This window comes from Haliotis cracherodii, unplaced genomic scaffold (genome assembly GCF_022045235.1).
Source record: "Haliotis cracherodii isolate W230 unplaced genomic scaffold, xgHalCrac1.p SCAF_2, whole genome shotgun sequence".
Lineage (NCBI taxonomy): Eukaryota > Metazoa > Mollusca > Gastropoda > Lepetellida > Haliotidae > Haliotis > Haliotis cracherodii.
Window position 1 is genome coordinate 49,206,123 of NW_027266275.1, and position 24,159 is coordinate 49,230,281.

General features: G+C 42.6%; 1 protein-coding gene across 2 annotated transcripts in view; it reads right to left on the bottom strand.

The window, feature by feature from the left end:
* LOC139468165 (tuberin-like) overlaps nucleotides 1-24,159 on the bottom strand; it is a 179,242-nt gene that overhangs the window by 142,398 nt on the left and 12,685 nt on the right. For both annotated transcript variants that reach the window (XM_071249953.1, XM_071249954.1), the window contains exons 3-5: nucleotides 14,897-14,983; nucleotides 4,225-4,335; nucleotides 2,727-2,806 (exon numbers count right to left, since the gene is read on the bottom strand). In XM_071249953.1, the coding sequence (XP_071106054.1) occupies nucleotides 2,727-2,806; nucleotides 4,225-4,335; nucleotides 14,897-14,983 (278 nt within the window). The remainder of the gene's footprint in view (nucleotides 1-2,726; nucleotides 2,807-4,224; nucleotides 4,336-14,896; nucleotides 14,984-24,159) is intronic.

Below are 24,159 nucleotides of genomic sequence, written 5' to 3' on the forward strand. Positions count from 1 at the left end.
CAGGTGTAGTGTTAGTTTCTAACACTTCTTTGTGCCTGACCAAGTGTTGTCCATTTGGGTATCCATATTTTACTGCATGTCCCCTCCCAACCCCTGACTACAAGATTCTGTAGTGTGGGACGTTTGTCAAGCACCTGTCCCCATATATGCATTAGTGCTGTCTCAGAGCTCCTTCTTTGGGTTGAAATGTCAATTGTCTGAGATCTTCATGAACAGAGATTTTGCCTTTCATTGACCTTTCAAATAAACCAGTGAGAACGACAAACCGCTCAAGAATCTGCATTGTGTTGTCAGAGATATCTGCTGATGATGGGAAAGCATTGGTGACTTCAGGAAATATTTGACACGTATCCCAAGCATATGAAGGCATGAAATAGTGACAATGTCTTTGAATTCCGTGGGCCTCTAGAAGAAAACTCTCGTCTGTTTCAGTCAATCCAACTGCACCTCCGTCTCCTTTCATTCGGCTTTTGAATTGTTCATGTGTCTGACCTTGTGACACACAAGAGAATGTCCGTTTAGTCTTGTGTGTCACCAATCCACCGGAAAAATATTCGAGGTACAGCGGTGCTCGTGCTCTACTGTAAGTGGGACATATCTGGGAAACGCAAGCCATTAATATAACAGCGATGCTGCAAAAATCTGGGAAATCTGCTTTTTGAATTGCACCCACCAGGCACAATATGCAAAGTTCTTGTTCAAGAACAAGGGGCCAGTAGTGAAACGGGCTGAGCAGCTTACTTCAGTGCACACCAGTTTCTGAAAGGATCGTCTGTGTTCGCTTCTGTTTCCTTATATCGCACATATGTCTGATGTTTGTAATGTGGGTACACATGATGAAGGAATCAGCAAATCTGCCTGGGGCAATTCCAGCAGCACAGATTGCAGTTTTCCATCTACTTCCTTCGGGACAGTTTCTGAGAATCCTGTAAGCAACTATTTCAATAAGCAAATCTACCAAACATGATAAGGAAGTTCATCATATAATTCAGGACAGTTCCACTGGATTGTTTTAGCAAGTGTGTATAGTGGTCCATCCAAGGTAAGCACATGCATCTGACCAGGATTCAAAAGCTCAATACCCTTTTTACCACATTAATTGAATACTGTATCATAGCAACAGAGTGTGCACATTCTAGAACATTGGCATATGCGCAATTGGTTTTGGAGGCTATGTTTGTCTTGTTTTCCCAGTACTTCCTTCATGTGATATAACCAGTTTTACTCATGGTCAGGCATTGTGTTAACACTATCTACATCCTGGGTGAAAGGTCCTTTCAATTGAAGCATATCATTACCCATCTTGCTAAAACAGGATGGGGGTACATTAGTATATACTATGGGCTGTTTGGAAATGGTTTTCCTTGTTTGTGTGCTTTCTTCAGCCAAAAGAACAACATGTGATGTTCCTTCCTCTTCAGCTATTGAACGCTGCTGCAATAGTGAAATGTTGGTACCATGAAGTGAATATGTTGCTGTTGTAGAGCAGGGATTACGATAGATGTTATCTTTTGAGAATGTTGGTGGGTATACCACACCTTCATCTTCATAAACACCACAAACTGTGCTATATCTGTTCAAATACACCATATTTTGAAATGTGTCAACAAGATCAAGTTTTCTTGTTTAATACCAAGTAACCTGGGACTTGTATTTCTTGGTCTCAGTGCTGTCTTTGTGTTGATGAGCTGGTGCACCGAGATTTCACACTTTGAAGACAAGATGTTCTGAGATACAGTAAACTATGTTTATAATGAACACGCTTATAATGAACTGGCGGATATAACTATCTGGTTTTTTAGGTCCACGTCATTCACTGTAAATATGGTGTATATATATGTTTATAACGAACTACGGTTACAACGAACTAAAATTAGTGGTCCCTTTGAGTTCGTTATAACCGTAGTTTACTGTAGTTTGGAATGCTTGAAGATTGTTTTTTTCATACCTGGTCCTACAGATTTCATACTGACTAGAGCTTTCAAAGAGGCAGGTACATACTGTTTATGGCAGTCAGAAGGAAATGTTCCTCTGAAAGTTTGTTTCAACCTTGAATCATGTCCGCGGATAAGTGTTGCTAGTTAGGTAGCCTCAATGATTCAGAATCAAAAAGGCATGTTTCAGTGCTGGTCCAATATCTTTATGACATTCCAAGTTCAGTTACAGAATTTTAATCATGTTCATGCAGTCTAATATATTCCCCAGATCTGCCTTACGGAATACAGATATTGCTTCAAATGAATGAATTTTAGTACCAAAAGCTTATACATTCAGTAAAGCATCACTTGGAATTGTTTTAAAGCCAGATTTGATTGAAATGATTGAAATGAGCAAATGATACTGTTATTGTAGACAAACATTTGACATTTTTTGAAAATTAAGTCATTTTGGCGGCCATATTGAATTTTCTTCGCCACCAGTGGGCGCTGCATATTAGATTTGAATGATATACAACATTGACGCAATTAATTTTATATAAATGAATAAAATTGACAAAATAAGGATGATATATTGAATATACATTGACGTCAAAAGAGATTTTAACCATTTTGGCGGCCATCTTGGATTTTCTACCACCAGGTGGCGCTGTTGAGATGGATCCATATCCAGAAATGTTCGGAATGTTTCAATGTGTAAGTGTGCCAAGTTTGGTGCTTTTAACCCAAAGTGCACATTTTGACTAAAATCCAGCCTTAACCGCCCTACTATACTGTCTTACACTGTACCTGTGTGAGAGATCGTCAGGACCTGTCAAGGCTTTGATGACCTTAAAGAAATGTCCTCTAAGGATACCAAGATTCTGTAGCTGGAAAGTAACATTTTAGAAAATCAGTAAAACACCTGCATGAAGAGACTCATGCAGTGGTATCATGAACTAATCTTATCAAACATATCAGATCAGATCTGCTTGACTGCAAATATTAAACAACAAAAAAGAGGATAGGAGACACTATACAGGACCAGCCTACATCCACCTGTCCCTCTAAGAGACACTACAGGACCAGCCTACAATTACCTGTCCCTCTAGGAGACACTACAACTTACCTGTCCCTCTAGGAGACACTACAACTTACCTGTCCCTCTAGGAGACACTACAACTTACCTGTCCCTCCAGGAGACACTACAACTTACCTGTCCCTCCAGGATACACTACAACTTACCTATCCCTTTAGGAGACACTACGACTAACTGTCCCTCCAGGATACACTATGACTTACCTGTCCCTCTAGGAGACACTACGACTAACTGTCCCTCCAGGAGACACTACAACTTACCTGTCCCTCCAGGATACACTATAACTTACCTGTCCCTCCAGGGTACACTATAACTTACCTGTCCCTCCAGGATACACTACAGCTTACCTCTCACTCTAGAAGACACTTTATAAACTTATTCATTGGGATCTCTATTAAGTAAGAGAGTTCTTTCTATAGGCATTAAAACCTATTGTGAGGTTTTACTTTCAAAGTAAAACCTATCATGAGGTTTTATTTTTTTTCTGGAGGTTTTACTTTGAATGTAAAACCTCAAATCCCAGGTTTAACCAAGTAACTGAAAAAATGACTACATGTGTGTCATTGAATGTCATGTGTACAGTGAATGAAGACTGGGTAACAAAATGAAAGGCGTCGTCGCTCATCTTTCCACTTCAGAGTCTCTAGTGAAAGGACAACGAAGTTTCAAAACATGTGCTTTTTAACAAGTGCTTATCAATGGTGCACAATTTGCACGTGAAGTCATTGCTAGCCGTTACGTCACAACTACCTCTATGTAACAGTTGGATTGTTTATAGTCGTAAATCGTGTAAAGCAAAAGACACCTTTTAAATTTTCGAATTTTCGTTTTGAAAAGTTTAAAAGAAGTGGAATATTGCAACACAAACATTTAGAGACTGAAGATTTCACTTTCATTTAAAAGTAAGTATTTTAGTTGTGTTTTGTTGTTGACACATCGAAGTGCTCTTGACCGCCTGGCAAGTCAGCGAATTTCACGTCCAAGTTATGATATTACGTCTTCAGGAAGCGCCTCATTTATAGATGCTCGTTATAACATTTAATCAATTTAGACGGTTCATAAGTATGGAAAAACACTTTCCCTTCGCCCCCTTGGTTTTTCCCTCTCCCCAGGGCATGCTCTGTCTACCAAAACCTCGTAAGCATGTTTTCTCCAATCCATAACTACCTGTCCCTCTAGGAGACACTTCAGGACCAGACTACAACTTACCTGTCCCTCCAGGAGACACTTTAGGAAGTGCAAAGCAACAAGCCGACTTTCTGTGTTTACTTGGGGTTGGAGGAGGTCACTAATGTTCTTCCATAGTGCCTCTATTGCATTCTGGAACAAACAGTATGGAGTCAGAAAAACTCTTTATCTTCTGACAATAAAGTATTGGAAATTTTAGTATAAATTGTATATATCTATATATTCTTATCCTATCTCACAATTTGCATCCTTTGCATATCTTCATCTTCTTCGATCCTAAGTGGAAACGAGTTTGAACCATGTTTCCAGCTTCAAAAACAAAAACATTCATCCGAACACACCCCAGCATCTCCATGGTTTCGACTAACAACTGGGTCAATTACGTGCTCACATGCATGGTTAGCTTGCTCAAGCTGACCACGTGCGTACCTCTGCCAAAACATTCTCTTTTGCAGAGAAGGGTACAGAAAGTGAGATACGGGGATCATCGGGTGGGCATATCATGTGTAAGATAGGTTAAGTATATAAATATATAATTTAAACTAAAATTTCCAAATTTGTATAAATATCCTACTTTGCATTTATCCCACGGTTGGATGGTGGGCCGTAGATACCCTAGCCTGCATAGACTACAACCGTGAGATATACACGAGGAAGCAGGATCTAGACCGTGTTTATTTTGAATTGTTGATCAAATTGTTTAGTGTCTTGAAAACAGGAACTTGTGAGCGGCAAAAAACACACAATCAACTGGTGTTAACGATGATCCTGATACGTTTTGCTCAAACGAAACAGCATGAGATCGGGAATAAATGTTGAATGCTTTTTCGCGTATGTCATCCTGAACAGGCATCGATCTTCAAACAAAACACAACACTATATCTCCCACGGACAATAGGGTGTGCTAGGTTTGGTAATTCTTAACGCTTCGTCAAGATAATCAAACACATTCGAGTGCATGAAGCAAACCAAGACCTTCAAACCAAACCCTACATCAATACCAAAGGCAGGGGTGAGCGGAATAAAGGTTCAGGACACTGTTCTTAGTTTATGAAGGACTGCGCCTAGTGGTGACTTCGCAGGTAAAGACTAAAAAAGTCTCTTTAGACAAGCTAATCCAGCCTACAAGAGGGACCTGGCATGGTTTTGAGTGTGTCTCGAAGTCCTTCTCTGCCAGTGGCTCATAATCACAGGAAACCAGATTTTGCAGAATATAGTTCAGGATGTTATGAGTGGTTGAAGCTGAGGTAGAGTTGAAATGTCATGAACAGGACAAAAGGTCTCGAAGGCTGTCCACTTTTGATTGTAAAGGCTTGTGGTTGATGAACGATGAGCTGCAGTGATGGTCTTCGCTACTGGCTTGGCGCAAGATGCAGAGATGGAGTGTTGCAAGGGACAGATGGAGCCACTGAGGTTGAGACTGAAGAAGTAGGTTGATGCGGAGCGGAAGAGGATGGAATCGTTCATGGGTGAGACTTAGCAAGATGGGGAACCAATTGTGTGTTGGCTAATAGGGTGCGAGACAGGTGACTTGGACAGAGACAGGTGACTGGTGGCCGCTAAATTCTGCAGGACTCAGAGAAAGATCCCTGTTGGCGGAAAGGTGTAGACTTTGAGACCCTCCCAGGAAATTGCCAACACATCATGATCCCAAGCTAGAAGCAGGATAGCTGAGCTTTGAAGTGGGTGGCGAAGAGGTTTACTTCTTGGGGCCAATAAAGTTGGCAAATCCAATGAAACAGTGTTGGGTGAAGAGACCACTTGGTCGGTGATGGTCTGTCTGGCATAGAATGACACTCTGAACAACGGAGTCCAACAAGAACTGCCGTGACAATCACAACACAAGGAGTGAGGGTCCGACATAGAGTATGTCGGATATTGTCTACCCTTTTTGCCCATGGTTTAGGCAATGTTAATTCACTGAAACTTGGCAAAAGACAAAAACAAAGAACTCCTCGCAGTTGTCAAAACACTTCACCACATGAAAAAATGAGCGATGAGAAACAGGAAGAGTTGGCAGAGGTACACACGTGGTCAGCTCACGCAAGCTTAACATGCACCGGAGCACGGAATTGACCCAGTTGTTGGTTGTAACCATGGAGATGCTGGGGTGTGTTCGGTTGAATGTTTTTGTTTCAGAAGCTGGAAACATGGTTGTAGCACGTTTAAATATAGGATCTAAGAAGTTGAAGATATGCAAAGGATCCAAATCGTGAGATAGCATAAGTTTAAAAGTTTGATTGTATCATGCCTCATGCCCACACCCTACGGATGATTTGTCGTCTTGTTTTAGCACTATGCAAGGCTGGAATCAATAAATGCTATAACATATGTGTGGCATAAGTGTACATCAATGAACTGGAACATGACATGCATGCTCCTTACATTAAGTGTACAATGACAGTATTGTTCTCCATTATAAATTTTTTACACTGGATTCCACTCTTTAACGAACTGAAACATCAAACAATATCCTAAGAATACTTCCTCTAGCTATTACATCATAGCCGTAAATCCCGTTTTTTGGCTGTAATCACACTATTAAATCCAGTCTCCAAATTAGTCTTTAGGAAAACCTTAGGCCACGCTAAGTGCTATTGCACTGATGTGGATAATGTCACTTGTTTCCAATAACCAACATCACATAGCTTCAGATAATTTGTGGAGGTGAGTGACTGCTCCTTATGTAATAGAGGTTGTATTCTTAGAATTATTCACAAAGAGAACTATTGTTTGATAATACCTTTGAATACAAAGGGTACAACGATACACCAATATTCCAATGCATCGCCATACTTGACCCACGATATGATACATGACACACATGGGCCTATTTATCGATACGCCACGATACAGAATGCAAATCTTAAGTCGTTTTCCCTCGCCATTGCCCTCTTCAATAAAGCGCACGGTAATATGGTTCCCAGATCTTACTTACATTTTTAATAAGGGTAAGTTTTACACTGACACCATATTCTTCCCAATCTAAAAAAACATTATCAGCTGATCACCGTGAGCAAGAAACACAGGAATACCAGTCAACAAATTCGGACTGAAGAACGCAATTCAATCCAATTATTATATTATCTGGTTATAATAAAGCATGTTCACTGTATATCTGGACTTATGTTTGTAATAAATTTAAATGATTTTATTCAAAATTTTGTTTGATATTTACATCAATTTTTCTTTTAATCGTGTGTGAAGTGATCGATACATCGTATAACTCACCGTTTTTTACAGCAACCACTGTCAGATTACCGTTATTGACGCCTTGAAACAAACTTTAGTTGCCAGAGAATGGATACACATATCATAAATGCCATATTTTGACACGTTAAAATGCATATTTGTGGCAATTTGTCTATTTGATGTCAACACAACGTTTTCACAAAAGAAATACATGTAGTGCGGGAAGTCCCAACGATGACTGGTCAAATTGTTCCATACATAAAAATATCCTGCAATAGCAATCACCTGAACCAAAGTGCTACGCTTACCATGTGCTTATGGTTTTTATAATTTTAAATATATATATTCAAAGCTGAAACTAAAGTAACACGATACTGGTATATATTATTCCTGATAAAACAGTAATTTCAGATACAAATTTTTCTGACCATTTCATAAAAATTCTTTGAAATTGTATCATTGGGTACTTTTTAACTGAATAACTGGTAGATTGGGAGAACACATGTGTACAGCCGATTGCTATTTCCGGCTTAGTTTACAAGAAAATACACACAGTAATCTTAATCTCTGCATATAAACCAATGCCTATGAGTGCAGGAAATACAATATTAATGGTAAATCATTGTGTCTGGTGATGTTCTATATGAAATTTCATATTATTATTGACCTAGTCTGTAATACCCATTCGTTCACCTAAATTCTCTGAAGGGGTATGATGTGTTTCTTTAAAGCGCATGACACTCGATAAATGTTTTTTACACTATGAATCATAAACAACTAATATTCTATTTTTTTCTCCAAATTCTGACATGTACATCAAAGATTGTGTTAGGTGGGCAGAGCATGTACTGATGTGTTGGTCATCTTCCCCCCATGACTCCACCTCCGTTTAGACTCAACAAACAGAAGACATTGTCAGTGTCCAGAGGCCATCACTGTCCCCACAGCGTTGACATTTCAATTTTTTTTAAAAGGAACCTGAAGTTGAACTATTCAGACTGTGAAGTACATTGATTATTTTCTAATGTTTTGAAATTTGAATTGTTAGAGAAAGTTAGAGAAAGTTCCACTTTGAAGCTTAACAACTTCAGTAGTCTTGTAATTATAAAACAAGCATGAAATACTCATGTCCCCCGCCAAAATGACATGTCCGGTTGTGTTCAATGCATTAGCTCCTGTGAACTATGTTCACTGGGCCTTTATGTAAATGGCCTAATTGCAGCACTAAAAAAAGGTATTACTGGTGTTGTTTTGCCATCTGCAGTTTATGATAGAATATGTAACTTTATTTGTAATGAGTAAGGATGAGACATATGGAAGAACAACTTCTTTATTACAATTATTAGCGATGGTTTCGGTGTAGGTTCTAACACCGTTATAAAGCAAGTGAAGTACAGAGTATGGTTGACAAGAATACATACAGGATAGGAGGCAGTGTTTATACAGTTGAGTAGGTTTAAGATCGGTTACACTATTGTATTTGTAAGGAGTTGTGTTTCTGCATGAAGTTAGTCAGTGAATGCAACAACCGTGTCCATGACACTTTTGGAGGAACATTCACACAAGCAATGCAGAACTTACTGACAAGAAATGAAACTCGAATGCAAACTCAAAAAATAACTTTTTTTTAAATCCCAAACTATCAAAAGGCACCAGTTCACCACTAGACCTATCTTTGTGCCAAGTTTAGTGAAGAAATATGATACGGTTTTCAAGATCTGCTCTGGAAACAAGGACTACCGTCATTTTCAGTCTAAATCAAAGTTGTTGCCATGGAAACTCAAAAAAAATATTTTTTTTAAATCCCAAACTATCAAAAGGCACCAGTTCACCACTAGACCTATCTATGTGCCAAGTTTGGTGAAGAAATATAGTACGGTTTTCAAGATCTGCTCTGGAAACGAAATGTGACGGACAGATGGACGGAAGGATGGAAGTACGGCACCCATTCCTATATCCCCGTTCCACTTCGTGGCGGGGGATAATAATTTGACTGTTCCAAACTCATGAAAGGTCCAATCTTGACATGTCTTGAAACTTAACAAATGCTGGAGTACTGGAGTACTGATATCTGTTTTTATGTATTCTTGTGTATCGAGATACGTAGCGTATCGTGATTGGAATATCAAGATACGTATCGTATCATGACCTGCATGTATTGTTGCAGCCCTACTGAATACCCTAACTCTAAATACCATTGCCCAGAATACACCAGAGAGAAAGTGAGTGAGTGAGTATGGTTTTACGCCGCTTTTAGCAATATTCCAGCATTATCACGGCAGGGGACACCAGAAAAGGGCTTCACACACCAGAGAGAAAGATGGGATCTGGTATTTAGTAATCCTGAATAGCGGACAGCAGTGAAATATATACATACAGAAATGACAAGGAAAATGAATACGACATGACTCTTTTTCAGAGAGTACAGGTTTTTTTTCCATTTCTTTGACATCACTTCTGGTATTATGATGTAACGTCGAAGGTTAAACTGATGTCACTTCCATTTCTGTGGGTGATCCCTTCCGGTTCCAATGATGTCACTCCTGGTAATCTGATGTCATATCTATTTTGGATGAAACTCCATCCCAGCATCAATTCGGTTGAACGCCTCAAGATCTCATAATATGAGTACAGCCGATAACCAATGATCTGTGCAACCTTGTCTGACAAATTACCTAAAGCCTCACTTACCTTCAAAGTTTGTATTTCCTGGAATCTTCAAATCCCCCTCCTCCCCCTCTTCCAATTTCTCAAAAGAAAAGGGGGACAGAGCTACTGAGAAACTCTAACCTGGGATGCCACTAATCATCCAGTGAATATAGCCCTCCCAGAGCAGGTTGGATATCAACAAAAAATTTAGTTTGAGAACGTATTGTGAGATTTCCATTGACAACTTGAAACGACTTCTTCAACAGAGTTCCATGATGCTAAACTAGTTGGTGGGGCTTGGCAGGTCCCCAGTGTTGACGTGGATAGATGTGCATGATGGTAGCTGTTATTTATAGTGGTCTTTAGCAATCCTTATGATAGCCTCTGTGATGTCTTTATAGGACGATGGCTAGCAGGAGATGAACAATTGTTTTCTTTGTCTTCTAAGCATTTCAGTAGCTGTTAGGAGTTGCTTCAGAGCTCTAATTGGACACAGGAGTCTTTCCAATTCAGGTATATCCTAGCAGTCAAAGTGCCTCAGACTGGTATCAGCAACAAACTCTAACTGTGAGTCATAATGCTCCAATCCAATGAGTGGGTGAGGAGAAACTGATTGCATGTGATTCTGACCTTAGCTGCCATGGGAAGGAGGAAAGCAGTCTTCCTTGAAACCTGTAGGAGTGCAGCTTTTGTCAGAGGCTCATATGGTGTCATATGGACGACAGGACGATGGACAAACTTAATTTTGGGAAGTTTGGGGTTTAGATATCCTCTCGAAGGAAAGACTTCCTAAGTTGATTGAGTACTGGGTGCGTACCTATGGAGACACCATTATGCTAGAGAAATGAGGGCTGGGACGAGTCCAAATTTACTACCCCGGTACCCGCCCCTCTATTACCCGGCCCTACCAAGGTACCTGCTGTAGCTCTTAAGTTGGGTACAAAATGTTCATTTAGAATTGAATTGAACCGGAGCCCTGTCAAAAAGTGTTTAGATATAGTATAAAATGATCTGATTGTGTATACACTGAAGTTGACTGAAGCTTTGTCTTTACTCAATCACATAAAAAGTCAGAAGGAATGTGCCCATAGTCAGAATGAAATGTGAGCACCAGTGACTTGTACTTGTGTAACCATGGAATTTTATTGTTATTGTCATGTTACCTGTCTCAGTCCTAGTCTAAATGTCTTATCCTGTCTCAATGAAATCTGCTACAATAGGTAAGGTAATGTCCACGTTTCCCAATCCTTTTCCTCTCTGCCACTGACAGAACTTATTCCATCTGGTGTCACATATGGCAGAAGTAGGTCTCCATGAGAGTGCCACTACTTCAGAGACAGGGGACTCAGAGAAACAGGATAGTCCATCCATTTCATGGATAGGGCATCCACCTGGTACTGGACTGACATATCACCAGAAGGTTGTTGAGAAAGGTGGCAGAGATCAAGATCATTCTGTTGTTATTGTCTTGTTCTTCCGGAAAAGACAATCTGCCAGTATGTTAACTTTTCTGGTACATGACAAGCTTTGCAAATCTGAATAAACGTAAAGTCTCCCTAAAAAAAATTGTGTCAGGAAACTGGTGTTTTGCTGGATTTGAGCTTGATCCTCATCTGCAGGGAGAAAGTCGTTGATGTAGCTGTGTAGCCTGACTAGACATAGGTGTGCAAAGCCTATAATCGGTGTGGTTATTCAAGTGAAGAGTCATGGCTATAGATATGCCAAATGAGAGAACTAGAAACTCGGATCTCCATCTGTTGACCAAAACTGGAGTGGATAGCAGCATGAAGATTTGCATCCTGTAGATCTAGGCCGATTCATAGGGTTTGAGTGAGCAAGTGGCCCTTCGAAAAAGTTAGGTACGTGCCTCTGAAAACAGGCTTGCCTCTTCGCCTATGGCATTGTTGAAAATAAGAGCCATCTCTGTTGTCGGTAGAGTAGGGGCATGATGAATTCTCCAAGCCAGGGCGCGAAACAAATCTTGTCCAGACGTGACATGTCTTCTTTTAAGTGGATAGCTGTTGGCTCTGGGAGACTCTGGGAGTGGATTTATTATGAGCCTTCTCTGGCATGTTGATAGTCACAACGTTGAATCTCACTTTAGTTCCCCAAACGAACCTCGTCTAGTACTGTGTGAAGTGCCCAGTCAAAGAATTCCAGCAATGTAAGTAAGTGAGTGAGTGAGTTGGGTTTGACGCCGCTTTTAACAGTATTCTAGTTATATTACGGCGTGTCACCTTTACGTGGGAGGAAAGCCCAAAGTGATGCAGGTCTCAGACATTTATCACTTTGGTGAAACCCGCGAGTACAGGTAAGGTGCTGACAAACCTAGAAACATAATCTTGGCGAACCAGGATTTGAACCCACAATCATAGGTTTCTGGCATGCCCAAGGGACGCAACTCTACAAGTTAATCATGGAGCCTTAGACGACTGGGCCACCCGTGCACCCTCCAGCAATGTGATTGACTGAGAGGCAACATCTTTCTTGACAAGCTCAGATATCTGTGAGCGAAGTTGGTTGAGGAAATAACGCCTCTGAGTAAGAACAAGTTTGCCTGACATTCACATTTTGGGGAGACACAAGATTATGCTGCATCTTCCAAATGCTACCCATGGCACAATGGATGAACCAACTTGATCCTATCTCACCTGTATCTCCTAGCAAGTCCTTAAAATCCTTGTGAAGGGGAGGTAACATGTGGTATATTCCTGACAAGTGACGTAAGCTCCGATATTCATCATTTGCCTGTTGACGGTCAAGGACAACCACGGCGAAGTGTTGAACTTAACCCCAGTAGGAACTGGTTCTAGCATGTGAGGTGTAGAAACATTCATGTCATTGGGTTGTACCCTAGGCATTAATTGATAAAGCCCCTTTTAATTTCATTGAAACAGTTTGGGACAGGTGCCAGATTCTCACCCTAAGAACCATACCTGGGACTTTCGTAGTCATAACCCAGTGCATCATGATGATGAGAAATATAAGGCTGAGGTAAACAAAGTAGACAGGAGGATCAGAAGGCGCACTGCTGGACACCTTCATGCATGGGTTAGACACAGTGGCAGCAGGCTTTCCCACCTCACCGCATGACACCTTCATGCATGGAGAAGACACAGTGGCAGCAGGCTTTCCCACCTCACCGCAAGACACCTTCAAGCATGGAGAAGACACAGTGGCAGCAGGCTTTCCCACCTCACCGCATGACACCTTCAAGCATGGGTTAGACACAGTGGCAGCAGGCTTTCCCATCTCACCGCATGACACCTTCAAGCATGGGTTAGACACAGTGGCAGCAGGCTTTCCCACCTCACCGCATGACACCTTCAAGCATGGGTTAGACACAGTGGCAGCAGGCTTTCCCACCTCACCGCATGACACCTTCAAGCATGGAGAAGACACAGTGGCAGCAGGCTTTCCCACCTCACCGCATGACACCTTCAAGCATGGAGAAGACACAGTGGCAGCAGGCTTTCCCACCTCACCGCATGACACCTTCAAGCATGGGTTAGACACAGTGGCAGCAGGCTTTACCACCTCACCGCATGACACCTTCAAGCATGGAGAAGACACAGTGGCAGCAGGCTTTCCCACCTCACCGCATGACACCTTCAAGCATGGGTTAGACACAGTGGCAGCAGGCTTTCTCACCTCACCGCATGACACCTTCAAGCATGGGTTAGACACAGTGGCAGCAGGCTTTCCCACCTCACCGCATGACACCTTCAAGCATGGGTTAGACACAGTGGCAGCAGGCTTTCCCACCTCACCGCTTGACACCTTCAAGCATGGAGAAGACACAGTGGCAGCAGGCTTTCCCACCTCACCGCATGACACCTTCAAGCATGGAGAAGACACAGTGGCAGCAGGCTTTCCCACCTCACCGCATGACACCTTCAAGCATGGGTTAGACACAGTGGCAGCAGGCTTTACCACCTCACCGCATGACACCTTCAAGCATGGGTTAGACACAGTGGCAGCAGGCTTTCCCACCTCACCGCATGACACCTTCAAGCATGGAGAAGACACAGTGGCAGCAGGCTTTCCCACCTCACCGCATGACACCTTCAAGCATGGGTTAGACACAGTGGCAGCAGGCTTTCCCACCTCACCGCATGACACCTTCAAGCATGGGTTAGACACAGTGGCAGCAGGCTTTCCCACCTCACCGCATGACACCTTCAAGCATGGGTTAGACACAGTGGCAGCAGGCTTTCCCACCTCACCGCATGACACCTTCAAGCATGGGTTAGACACAGTGGCAGCAGGCTTTCCCACCTCACCGCATGACACCTTCAAGCATGGAGAAGACACAGTGGCAGCAGGCTTTCCCACCTCACCGCATGACACCTTCAAGCATGGGTTAGACACAGTGGCAGCAGGCTTTCCCACCTCACCGCATGACACCTTCAAGCATGGAGAAGACACAGTGGCAGCAGGCTTTCAGCAATTTTCTTCAGAATAAAAACAGAGGAATATTACTAATAGGTTTCGGTTTAACTTTGAAAACCGTACAAATAAGTTGAAAACAAACTAAACGTGCTAACTTCTCTGAAAATGTCTTCTGTTGAAGACATGCTCGGAAAGAAGAGAAGTTTTACAGGCCCCAACAACAAACATGTGCAGTAGCAATGGGAGTGAGATAAGGTTCTCCTACAGGATAATTAAGAAAAGCCGACAGTGAAGAGGACATCTATTTAAAATATGAAGGATTTCATAGTGTGATGATATCCAGACTATGGGATTTATGGCTGTGATGTAATAGAGGTAGGGTATACAAAGAAATGCTTACTTTTACTTGACAAGCAGGATAGTTTGGGCTTTAGTAAGGGACTTGCTGATTCAGCCTTACCTCCTCTAACCTCTTCTTCTTCACTGTGTCACTGAGGTCACGGATGGTCCGGATTCGATTGTTGGCAGGACTCTCAGGACAGATCTCCTAAACATGGAGTACAATGATAGGTCAAAAACAATGCTCTATACACTCTATACAACATGATTGGACATGATGACAGACAAACTTATTTTCAGGATGCCAGTAATGCTGTAATGTATATAACCAAAATTTCCATTTCATTTCACTTTCTATATCAAACATTAATCTCAGATGCCATCTCTTGGTTTTAGTGTTACATGTTGACAGGTCTTTTGTTCATATGTTGATTTCAGAATACTTTTCAGAATATTGTCTTGAATGGTGTCTTGAATTGTGTTTGCGTTAGAGCTCTATCATTTACAAAAGTTGCAAGTTTAATAATTCAAATGTTTTGAAAGATTTTAATCAGGTAAATAAAAAAAGGAAAATTATTATTTTCATATTTTTTTGTGAAAGAAATATATATTAAAAGCAGTAGTCATTGTGCTATATCATTCGTATCAATATTTTTATTAATCTACATTTTCAAATATCATGATTATAGTCTCACTTTTATAAAAAAACAATTACTGTTGTTCCTAGTTCTGAATAATATAATCTTACTTTCATCTTGTAAATTCGCAATCTATAGACTGGAAGTTAATTTAAGGTACCAACGTTTACTATAGTATCTGAAAAACTATTGGCCCTACTCCAGTCAAAGTTGGTATGAGATTATTAAACAGTCATACATAACTGGATATTACATTTAAAGACAATCAGTGCATGAATAACAAATTTGTCTATTTAGCTATCACTATATTTCATCAACAACCAGACCTGTTCGTCACGGGTGGAACGAGCATTCATTGTAACAGTCATCTGCATAATGCTATCCCTGTGACACATTTGAACCAATCAACTCAACTCGAAAGGTTGCACGGGAATCACGCCTCATGAATACGTGTTAGCATTAGATTTCAAGATGTCTCAGCGCAAGCATATTTTTCCGCTGATGCGAAAGGTTTCGTTGTTAAAATATTTGATTACTTTAAGGCTGAAAGTGAAAGACGTTCGCCCTTCTTTGACATTTCAAAGTACATGAAAAAGAACAATTCATGCGTTACAGCTTCCCAAACAAACCGTAGTTAAGATTTTGAACTCTCATAAAAACACATTCTCCCCTGCACATCCCTTAGGGGGCATCTCCAAACAGGATAGGAAATTAAAGTTAGATTCCTTTGATAAGAAAGTTGTCTGGGATGTGATTCGGCGGATAACACGAGAAAATGAATTTATTTCAACACGAAAACTAAAACAAATTCTCCTTACAGAGCATGACTTAGATATTTCCAAAGGGCCATTTGTAATCTCTTTTCCAAATTTGGATATCAGTACAAAAAGACGAAAGGGTCGAAAACTAGCAATGTGTGAACAACAAGATATCATTAGCTTGCGTATCAATTATTTGCGCACTATTAAAAAAAACGAGAAGTAGTCTATGAGCCTGTCTGTTTGGATGAAACCTGGGTTGACGCCTGCCACACAGTGGCTTACCAATGGTCTCACCCAGATACCAGAGAGCCACAGCGCAAGATCCCCCCTGGTCCTCCACGCAGGCTCCCACAGGTTTCCTCCCTGGGTGTGATCTAGTGTTCAGATCCAGATCTACAGATGGCAGAGACTACCATACCGAGATGAATAGTCAGGTTTTCACTGCGTATGTTGAGGAGCAACTCCTCTTAGCAGTGCCTGATAAATCCTTGGTGGTTATGGACAAGATCCTATTAACCGTTGTCCAACCTCAAATTCCACCAAAGGTGAGATATGTCAGTGGTTGGACAACAACCGCATTGCTCGGCCCACGAAAGCCAAAAAAACCTGACTACGACCAACTGGTTCTTCAGAACAAACCCGCGCCCTCTTATTTGATTGACATGTTGAGAGCACACGGTCACAAAGTGCTTAGACTTCCTCCTTACCACTGTGACTTGAGTGAGTGAGTGAGTTAGGTTTAACGCCGCTTTTAACAGTATTCCAGTTATATCACGGCGTGTGAGATTAATGTGGGAGGAAAGCCCCGAAGTGAGGCAGGTCTCAGACGTTTACCACTTCGGTGAAACCCACGAGCATGGGTATGGTGCTGACAAACCTAGAAACATAATCGGGGCGAACCGGGATTCGAACCCACAATCATAGGTTTCTGGCGTGCCCAAGGGACGCAACTCTGCACAGCGAATCGCGGCGCCTTAGACGAATGGGCCACCCGTGCCCCCCACTGTGACTTGCATCCCATCGAACTAACCTGGGGTGATTTGAAAAATATGGTCGAACGGCAAAATAAGACCTTCAAGCTTGAAAGGGATGGGAGAAATTACAGATGAACGTTGGGCAAACTGTTTCCAACACGTCAAAGTTGAGGAAGAGTATTGGAAACAAGACTGTATCCGACCAGATACTGTCCAGCCTGTTGTTGTTCATTTAGGTGACAGCACAGGCTCTGAACCTGACGATGAGGGCATTTCCTGGGACCAAGAATAGTGCCATACATATACCCCTGTTTCAGTATGACATATTCGTACATATTCTTAATCATTTCTTAAGAATCTTAAATATATCTTATTTGATTCCCAAACATTCATAGTTCGTGGGATTCGTGAGAAAAAATTTGTTTATCAAAGAATTTCTAGGAATCGTCTACTTTGTAGTACATGTCGTAATCGGATCTTGTCCACTTTGTGCGATTCTTGGCTCAGAATTTGATTCTCTTTAACTTCGAGACTATAATTGCCAAGGCTTACAATATTCATTAAAATATTATTGTATCATCTGCACAAAGCAAGGCACCAATATTCCTACGGAAATTAAACATTTCCTTGTATATATAATTTCAATACCAGTACACATTTTTCTGATTGTGAGTCTTAATCATGTTCATGATCTATGTTTAATATTGGCACTCTGAATAGAACTAAAAACTGTCTTCGTTATGTATACTCTTCAAAAAAGGTTGGGGAAACTCGAAAATAACTTAAAATTCCAAAATTGTAAGAGATACTTGTTTCTAGTAATAGTTGAATTATATTAATAAACAAATTTTGAACACATTACAACTGGTATGACAGAAGATGTTATGATTGCTAACGATCTTGATGAATGACAGGGGTAAGATGGGAAATTTCAAAGTTGATGTTTTTGGATAAGTAATGTGTAATACTGCCACAATTTGTCAAACCTAGTAAAATCCTAGATATTGGGTATGCGCCCACTATGAGTGATGATGTCAGTGGCGGGTCGTCTACAAGCGTCAGCTTGTACCCGTGTTGGATGATGTTGGTGAAGTATGGGTCCCCCAGGATCTCCCAATTCCGCCAGAAGTGAGTCAGTCTCCCACCTACTGGGGTGTCGACAACTTGGACGACTGGGGGTGGGAGGTCCCAGTCGTGCCTGTCCGGTGGTTCACTGGAGGTCCCTGCAGCTGGCGTTATCCCTCTTGGGGTAGCCGCGACGGGGCTGGTATGAGCCTGAAGACTTTCCTTTCCCCTTGCCTCTGCCTCGAGAGGTTGAGGTGTCGCCCCGCCCCCGAGCCTGGAGAGAGTTGCGACGTGGTTGGTAGGAGCCTGCCTGGGGCGCCTTAGCAAAGTCTGGCCGTGACACCCTGGCAAGGGCCTTGAGAGCCGTCTCATCACGGGCGAATCTGTCCATTAAAGAGGTCAGCGCCAGACCAGGGTTGATGCAAAAGGTCTCTCTTGAACTCTGCGCGCATGTGGGAGCGCATCTGTTCCAACTGTTGTTGGAGGTAGGATACGACGATAGTTAGATGGTCAATCCTATTGGGGCAGTATGGCCCAGGAGGACGACGCCATCAGTGAGAGGAGTTTGAGTGAGTGGGGAATCTCGGTCTCCACGTAGGCGAGTTTGTTGTTGGAGACTCGGACTGAGGTGGAGCGGTTCGATCCCGTCATGCGTTGCATGTCCTCATCTAAGGAGTGATCGTGGTCTGCAACTTGAAGAGAGTTGACTGGGAAGGCATCTCGTTTATAACGTGGGGCCCTGAAGGACGGAGTCAGTGACAGCTTACTGAAGTCCTCGTCCAGAGCTGAGATCATGTCTCTGATCAGTGGGTCAGGAGGGATCGAAGTGGGGTCCACACGAATGACCGTCTTGCTATCGACCTCTAGGCAGGGCAAGGGAGCAATAGCCTCCAATCTGTCTGCCAACCAGTCTGGTCAAAACCCAGATGGGATCCACTGTCCATAGGGGTGTCGTCATAACAAGGGATGAAGGCGCCCTCCGAGGAGTCGGATCAATATCCACTGGAGCGCCTGCTAACCGGGGAGCGGCTCCTAGATCTATGACCTTGTCTAGAAGATCTGCTGTCACTCCACCTTGAGGACGTACTTGGCAAGGGCGCGGGTGTCTGTATGGACGCCGTGCAGATAGGCGCCATCTGAAAGGCCGCTAGAGGAGGCGTCTGCGGAGGCACTATGGGAGGCGCTTGTAGAGGAGTCTGTAAAGGCGCTGGCGTTGATGGCTGTCTTGCCTGTAAGTACTGAAAGTACTGGAGGAGGGGGCGCCTGAAGGAGACCGAGCGTCTGTGCCATAGGCGGGAGCGCCTGAAGGAGACAGAGCGTCTGTGCCGTAGGCGGGAGCGCCTGTAGGAGACCGAGCGTCTGTGCCATAGGCGGGAGCGCCTGTAGGAGACCGAGCGTCTGTGCCGTAGGCGGGGGCGCTTGTGGGAGACTGAGCGTCTGTCTGAATGATGGTATAGGCGTTGTCTAGTACGTGAGCGCCACGCCGGGCGTCACAGAGGTCATTGCCGTAAAGATAGACGCTGTCGTGCTTGTCAGAGTGCTCTGGGTAGAGACTACAACCCTGGGGTCCGACATCAAGGTAGCAGTTGAGGTCGGGTCATCCGAGATGGCCGATCTGGAAGGCGAAACCTCGGAGTGGTCTGACATTGTGCGCCGGTGTTTCCTGGTCTGCTGTGTTCTGCGTTTATTACACACCCAGAGGTACCGTCTGAAAGCTGTGGGTGGAAGCAGTAAACAGTCTTTACATCGGTGACCTTGGCATGATATCTGCAACGAAGCAGTGTAAAATCACAATGCGTCCCTGCCCGATTATGTATGCTATAATTTTTTTACCCCACTGTGTGGGTTTATGAAACAAATATTACGACAAACGTAAGACAACATACAACAAACAAACTATACGTGTGATGATACGCCAATCGTGGGGTACCAAGCAAAGAATATGGAACACAAACCAGTTCATTCCAACGGCTGGCTACACAAAATATTCAAGATGGCTACCTGTAGCAACAAGACACCTGGCCTTATGTTTTCTTTTGAGAAAATGCCAGTAAGTGTCTAATAAAGTTATGCACATGTTTATCAAACATAGAATGTACAAAATACAAACCTTAGGCACAACACAAAGACAAAACAACATTAACTCAGATAGCAAACATGTGAGGGTTTGAATCAGTTTTATGTTACAGGAAGAAAAACAGGTCTTCTCTCATCAAGTGACCAGAGTAATGTGATGATCCGTGACGTCACTTCCTTTCGTCACGTTGGAGCTGCGTGATGGGCTGGCCTCTCAGCTAGTTGGAGCAACTTCTTCAAGCAAGGACCCTCACACAGCTCTTTTCTCTGTCAAGAACAAGCAGTAATATGCATTAAGGAGTAATGCAAGATAAGTAAAAACTATTCATTCTTTGTCTCCCAACGGCGATTTAAGGGAGTCTGTCCTACTCCTTTTGCAGCAATCATGGTCAGCGGCCTGTGATGTTGACGCACCTGTCTCCCTACCATGTCCCGGACATGTTCAGTGGGGGAAAGGTCTGGGCTCCATGGAAAGATCTATGGAATTCTATGGATGTTGTGCTGCTCGAGGTGAGGATTTGTGAATTATCTAAACAAGTTCCTCCCACATCTAAGCAGTGCCTGTGAACCGCTAAGGTAGCTGACTGAAGGATGTTCAATGGCACTGGGAAAAGATTTATGATGACACAATCGATGATGATATCAAGAGGTTTGTCAGCAAGCATCCAGTGCTCAAGTTCTTCGACACAAATAGTCAGGTCACAATTCAGTGTGATGCATCTGTGTCATTTTCGGGGTCAGCTCTTCTCCAAGATGGCCAACCAGTGGCCTATGCCAGTAGGGCATTGACAGACACCGAAACCATGTATGCCCAAATCGAGATGGAGTTGTTGGCAGTTGTATATGGGCTGGAAAAGTTCAACCAATACATGTACGGGAAAGGCCAATTGATATGTTCAATCTGACCACAAGCCACTCGAGACTATAGTTAGAAGCCACTACACAGTGCACACGAGCGTCTGCAGAGAATGTTTCTAAGACTGTGACAGTATGACATACAACTTGCCCACAGGCCTGGAAAACAGATGCTGTGACCTGATACATTAAGCTGAGCACCACTGCCGGAAGTCACAGATACAGGAATGGACCAGGAATTCATCAACGACAGCGTCCCAATTGCTAAACCAAGAATGGAAGAGATACAGGAGAAAGTTAAGTCGGACGCATACAACTGTATGACATCATTTGGAAGGGCTGGGTGGATCAGTTGAACGATAAATGTATTCCTCACGCCACAAATTAAGACCATACCTTCACTGTCCAGATGAGTTGAAAAGATGGCATTATCTACCAAGGTCAAAGAGTGGTGATTCCCCATGCCGTGAGAAGAGACTTGTTAGTGCATCTTCACTCTTCACACATTGGAGCAAAAGGATGTCTCTGACACATTCAAAGGAATGTATTTACTGGCCTGGGATGAGTGAGTGAGTGAGTGAGTGAGTATGGTTTTAAGCCGCTTTTAGCAATATTCCAGCACTATGACGGCGGGGGACACCAGAAATGGGCTTCACACATTGTACCCATGTCAGGAATCGAATCCAGGTCTTCGCGTGACGAGCGAACGCTTTAACCACTAGGCTACCTGACTACCCCGGCATGGGATGAACAGGGCAGTCAAAGATTATGTCGCAAAATGTGACATCTGCTGTAGAAGTGGCAGGGAGCAAGCTAAGGAAGCCATGTTGTCACACTCAGGAGCAGACTCGTTCATAATAAATGGCAACAACTACCTAATCACAGTAGATTACTTCTCGAACTATTGGGAAATTGATTACCTTGCAGATACCAGGTCAGCCACAGTAGTGAACAAGCTAAAGGGACAGTATGCACGACATGGCATACCAGACACTTGCATATCTGAGAACGGTCCACAGTTCTCAGCAGAGGAATTCAAGAAATTAGCTCATGACTGGGGCTTTAATCATGTAACATCGTCTCCAGCCTAACCTCAGAGCAACGGAAAGGCCGAACAGGCAGTGAAAACTGCAAAACAATTACTGAAGAAAGCCAAACAGGCCAAGTGTGACCCTTACTTGGCCATACTGAACTTTTGTAACACACCGACACAGGGTCTCAAATCACTTTCTGCTCAAAGGCTCAAGAGCAGGCGAACATGAACATTGCTACCTTTGTCTGAAAATCTGCTGATTCTGGAGACTGTTTCAGGAACCACTGAAAAGCTGAAAAACTCTCGCACAAGGCAGCTCAATACTAAAACCAGGGAACGATACAGCTTTCTTTTCTGCAGAGAGGTGATGTGTGAGCATCTCACCCAAAACTATTGTCGACAAACTGTGTCAGAAAACAGAAGTCTTGGGACCAACCAAAGACAGACCCTGTTCTTACGAGGTCATTACATCTGAATCTCCAGGTAGTGTAACACTCGAGGTTACAAGGAAATCTCCAAAGCTGACAGACACCAGCTCACCTGAGACGACAAGTGTAATCGTACCTTCCAGAGGTGTGCAATACAGTCCTGCACACACACCCTCGAAGTCACAGCCAGAACATGGGTCCCAAGCCCATAAACCCCAGTAGTGTGTTCTCAAGGATTACTCAGAATAGGCTGTATCAAGCTAAAGTGTTCAAACTAAGTTAAACATGTTAGCAATTAAACTTAAAGGTAACTACATTTCAGTGGGTTGACTAACCGACTTTCAGTCTTACTTTCGTTGTCCATTCTCAGTTAAAGTTAATGTTTCTCAGTGTAAAGTTAGTGTTGAACTCGACATTGTTATGTTGGACAGTCACCAGAGATGTGAGGGTGTTCATAATCTTCCCCACTGTGCTTCACATGAGTGCCATGAAGATTGACTCTTGAGAAAGTCAAAGTAAACAACAGTGACATACAGTCAAAATATTTGCCACACGATCCTTGTTACTTATGACTTCAGTCATCCATCAAAACTCCCTACATTCCATGCAGACTTTAATTTGTTATTGAAAGGGAGATGTGACAAGTAGTCTCACTACTACCAGCATAACTGATCCACTGCCAAATCTATCATGAGGTCTCATGTTGACTTTGGCTTGATTTCATTTCAACTCATCATGACACATCGCCAGCGGCCCCACTGGCGTCTGTTGGCAACATGGGAGACAAGGAAGTGGTTATTGTTGTATTATTTGAAATTCGCCTGAAAAATAAGGGTCGTTGCTGTTTTGAGTATATGAACTGAACTTAATTGTTGCAAAAATAATACGTACACGTATTTGCTGTATTCTAAATTACATGATTGTACATACACTTTTACCCACGCAGATGGATTTTGCAAGATGAAAGGTTAATGTAAGCATCATCCAATCAAAACCGAGGATTCAAGGGGATTCTCCCTTGTTGTCAACAAAGTCCACCAAATGACATGCATCAATCAAGTCAACGAGGCTGACCACCCGATCCCGTTTGTTTTGTATGCTAATTACTTCCACATCCTCACGTGGCCTTTCGCGGTTGGCTTAGAGTAATTAAGTCAATCATGATATTCCAATCATACCTCATATCAGTGTAGGTACAAAACTTTCCAATGCCATTCATGTGGTAAGACAGGACTTTTAATGTCAGAAAGTAGATCCCCAAACCAGAATAGCATGAAACATATTGATGAAGCGGAATGCCATGAAAATTACGACAATAACCATGATAGTAAAAATGTCCTTGGAATGTTTCACAGCACTTCTTCAAAATGCGAAGCTGTAAAAGTGAACGTAATTTAGAATGGAAAACGAATCTGCATGGAAATCGACACTGGTTCTGGAGCAACAAATATTCCACAAAAAGAATATGAAGAGATGCTGGCTGATGTCAAATTAAAACCAACATCAACAGTTTTCAAGACATTCCTTTGCTGGAAATTGCCAATTTTGAAGTTG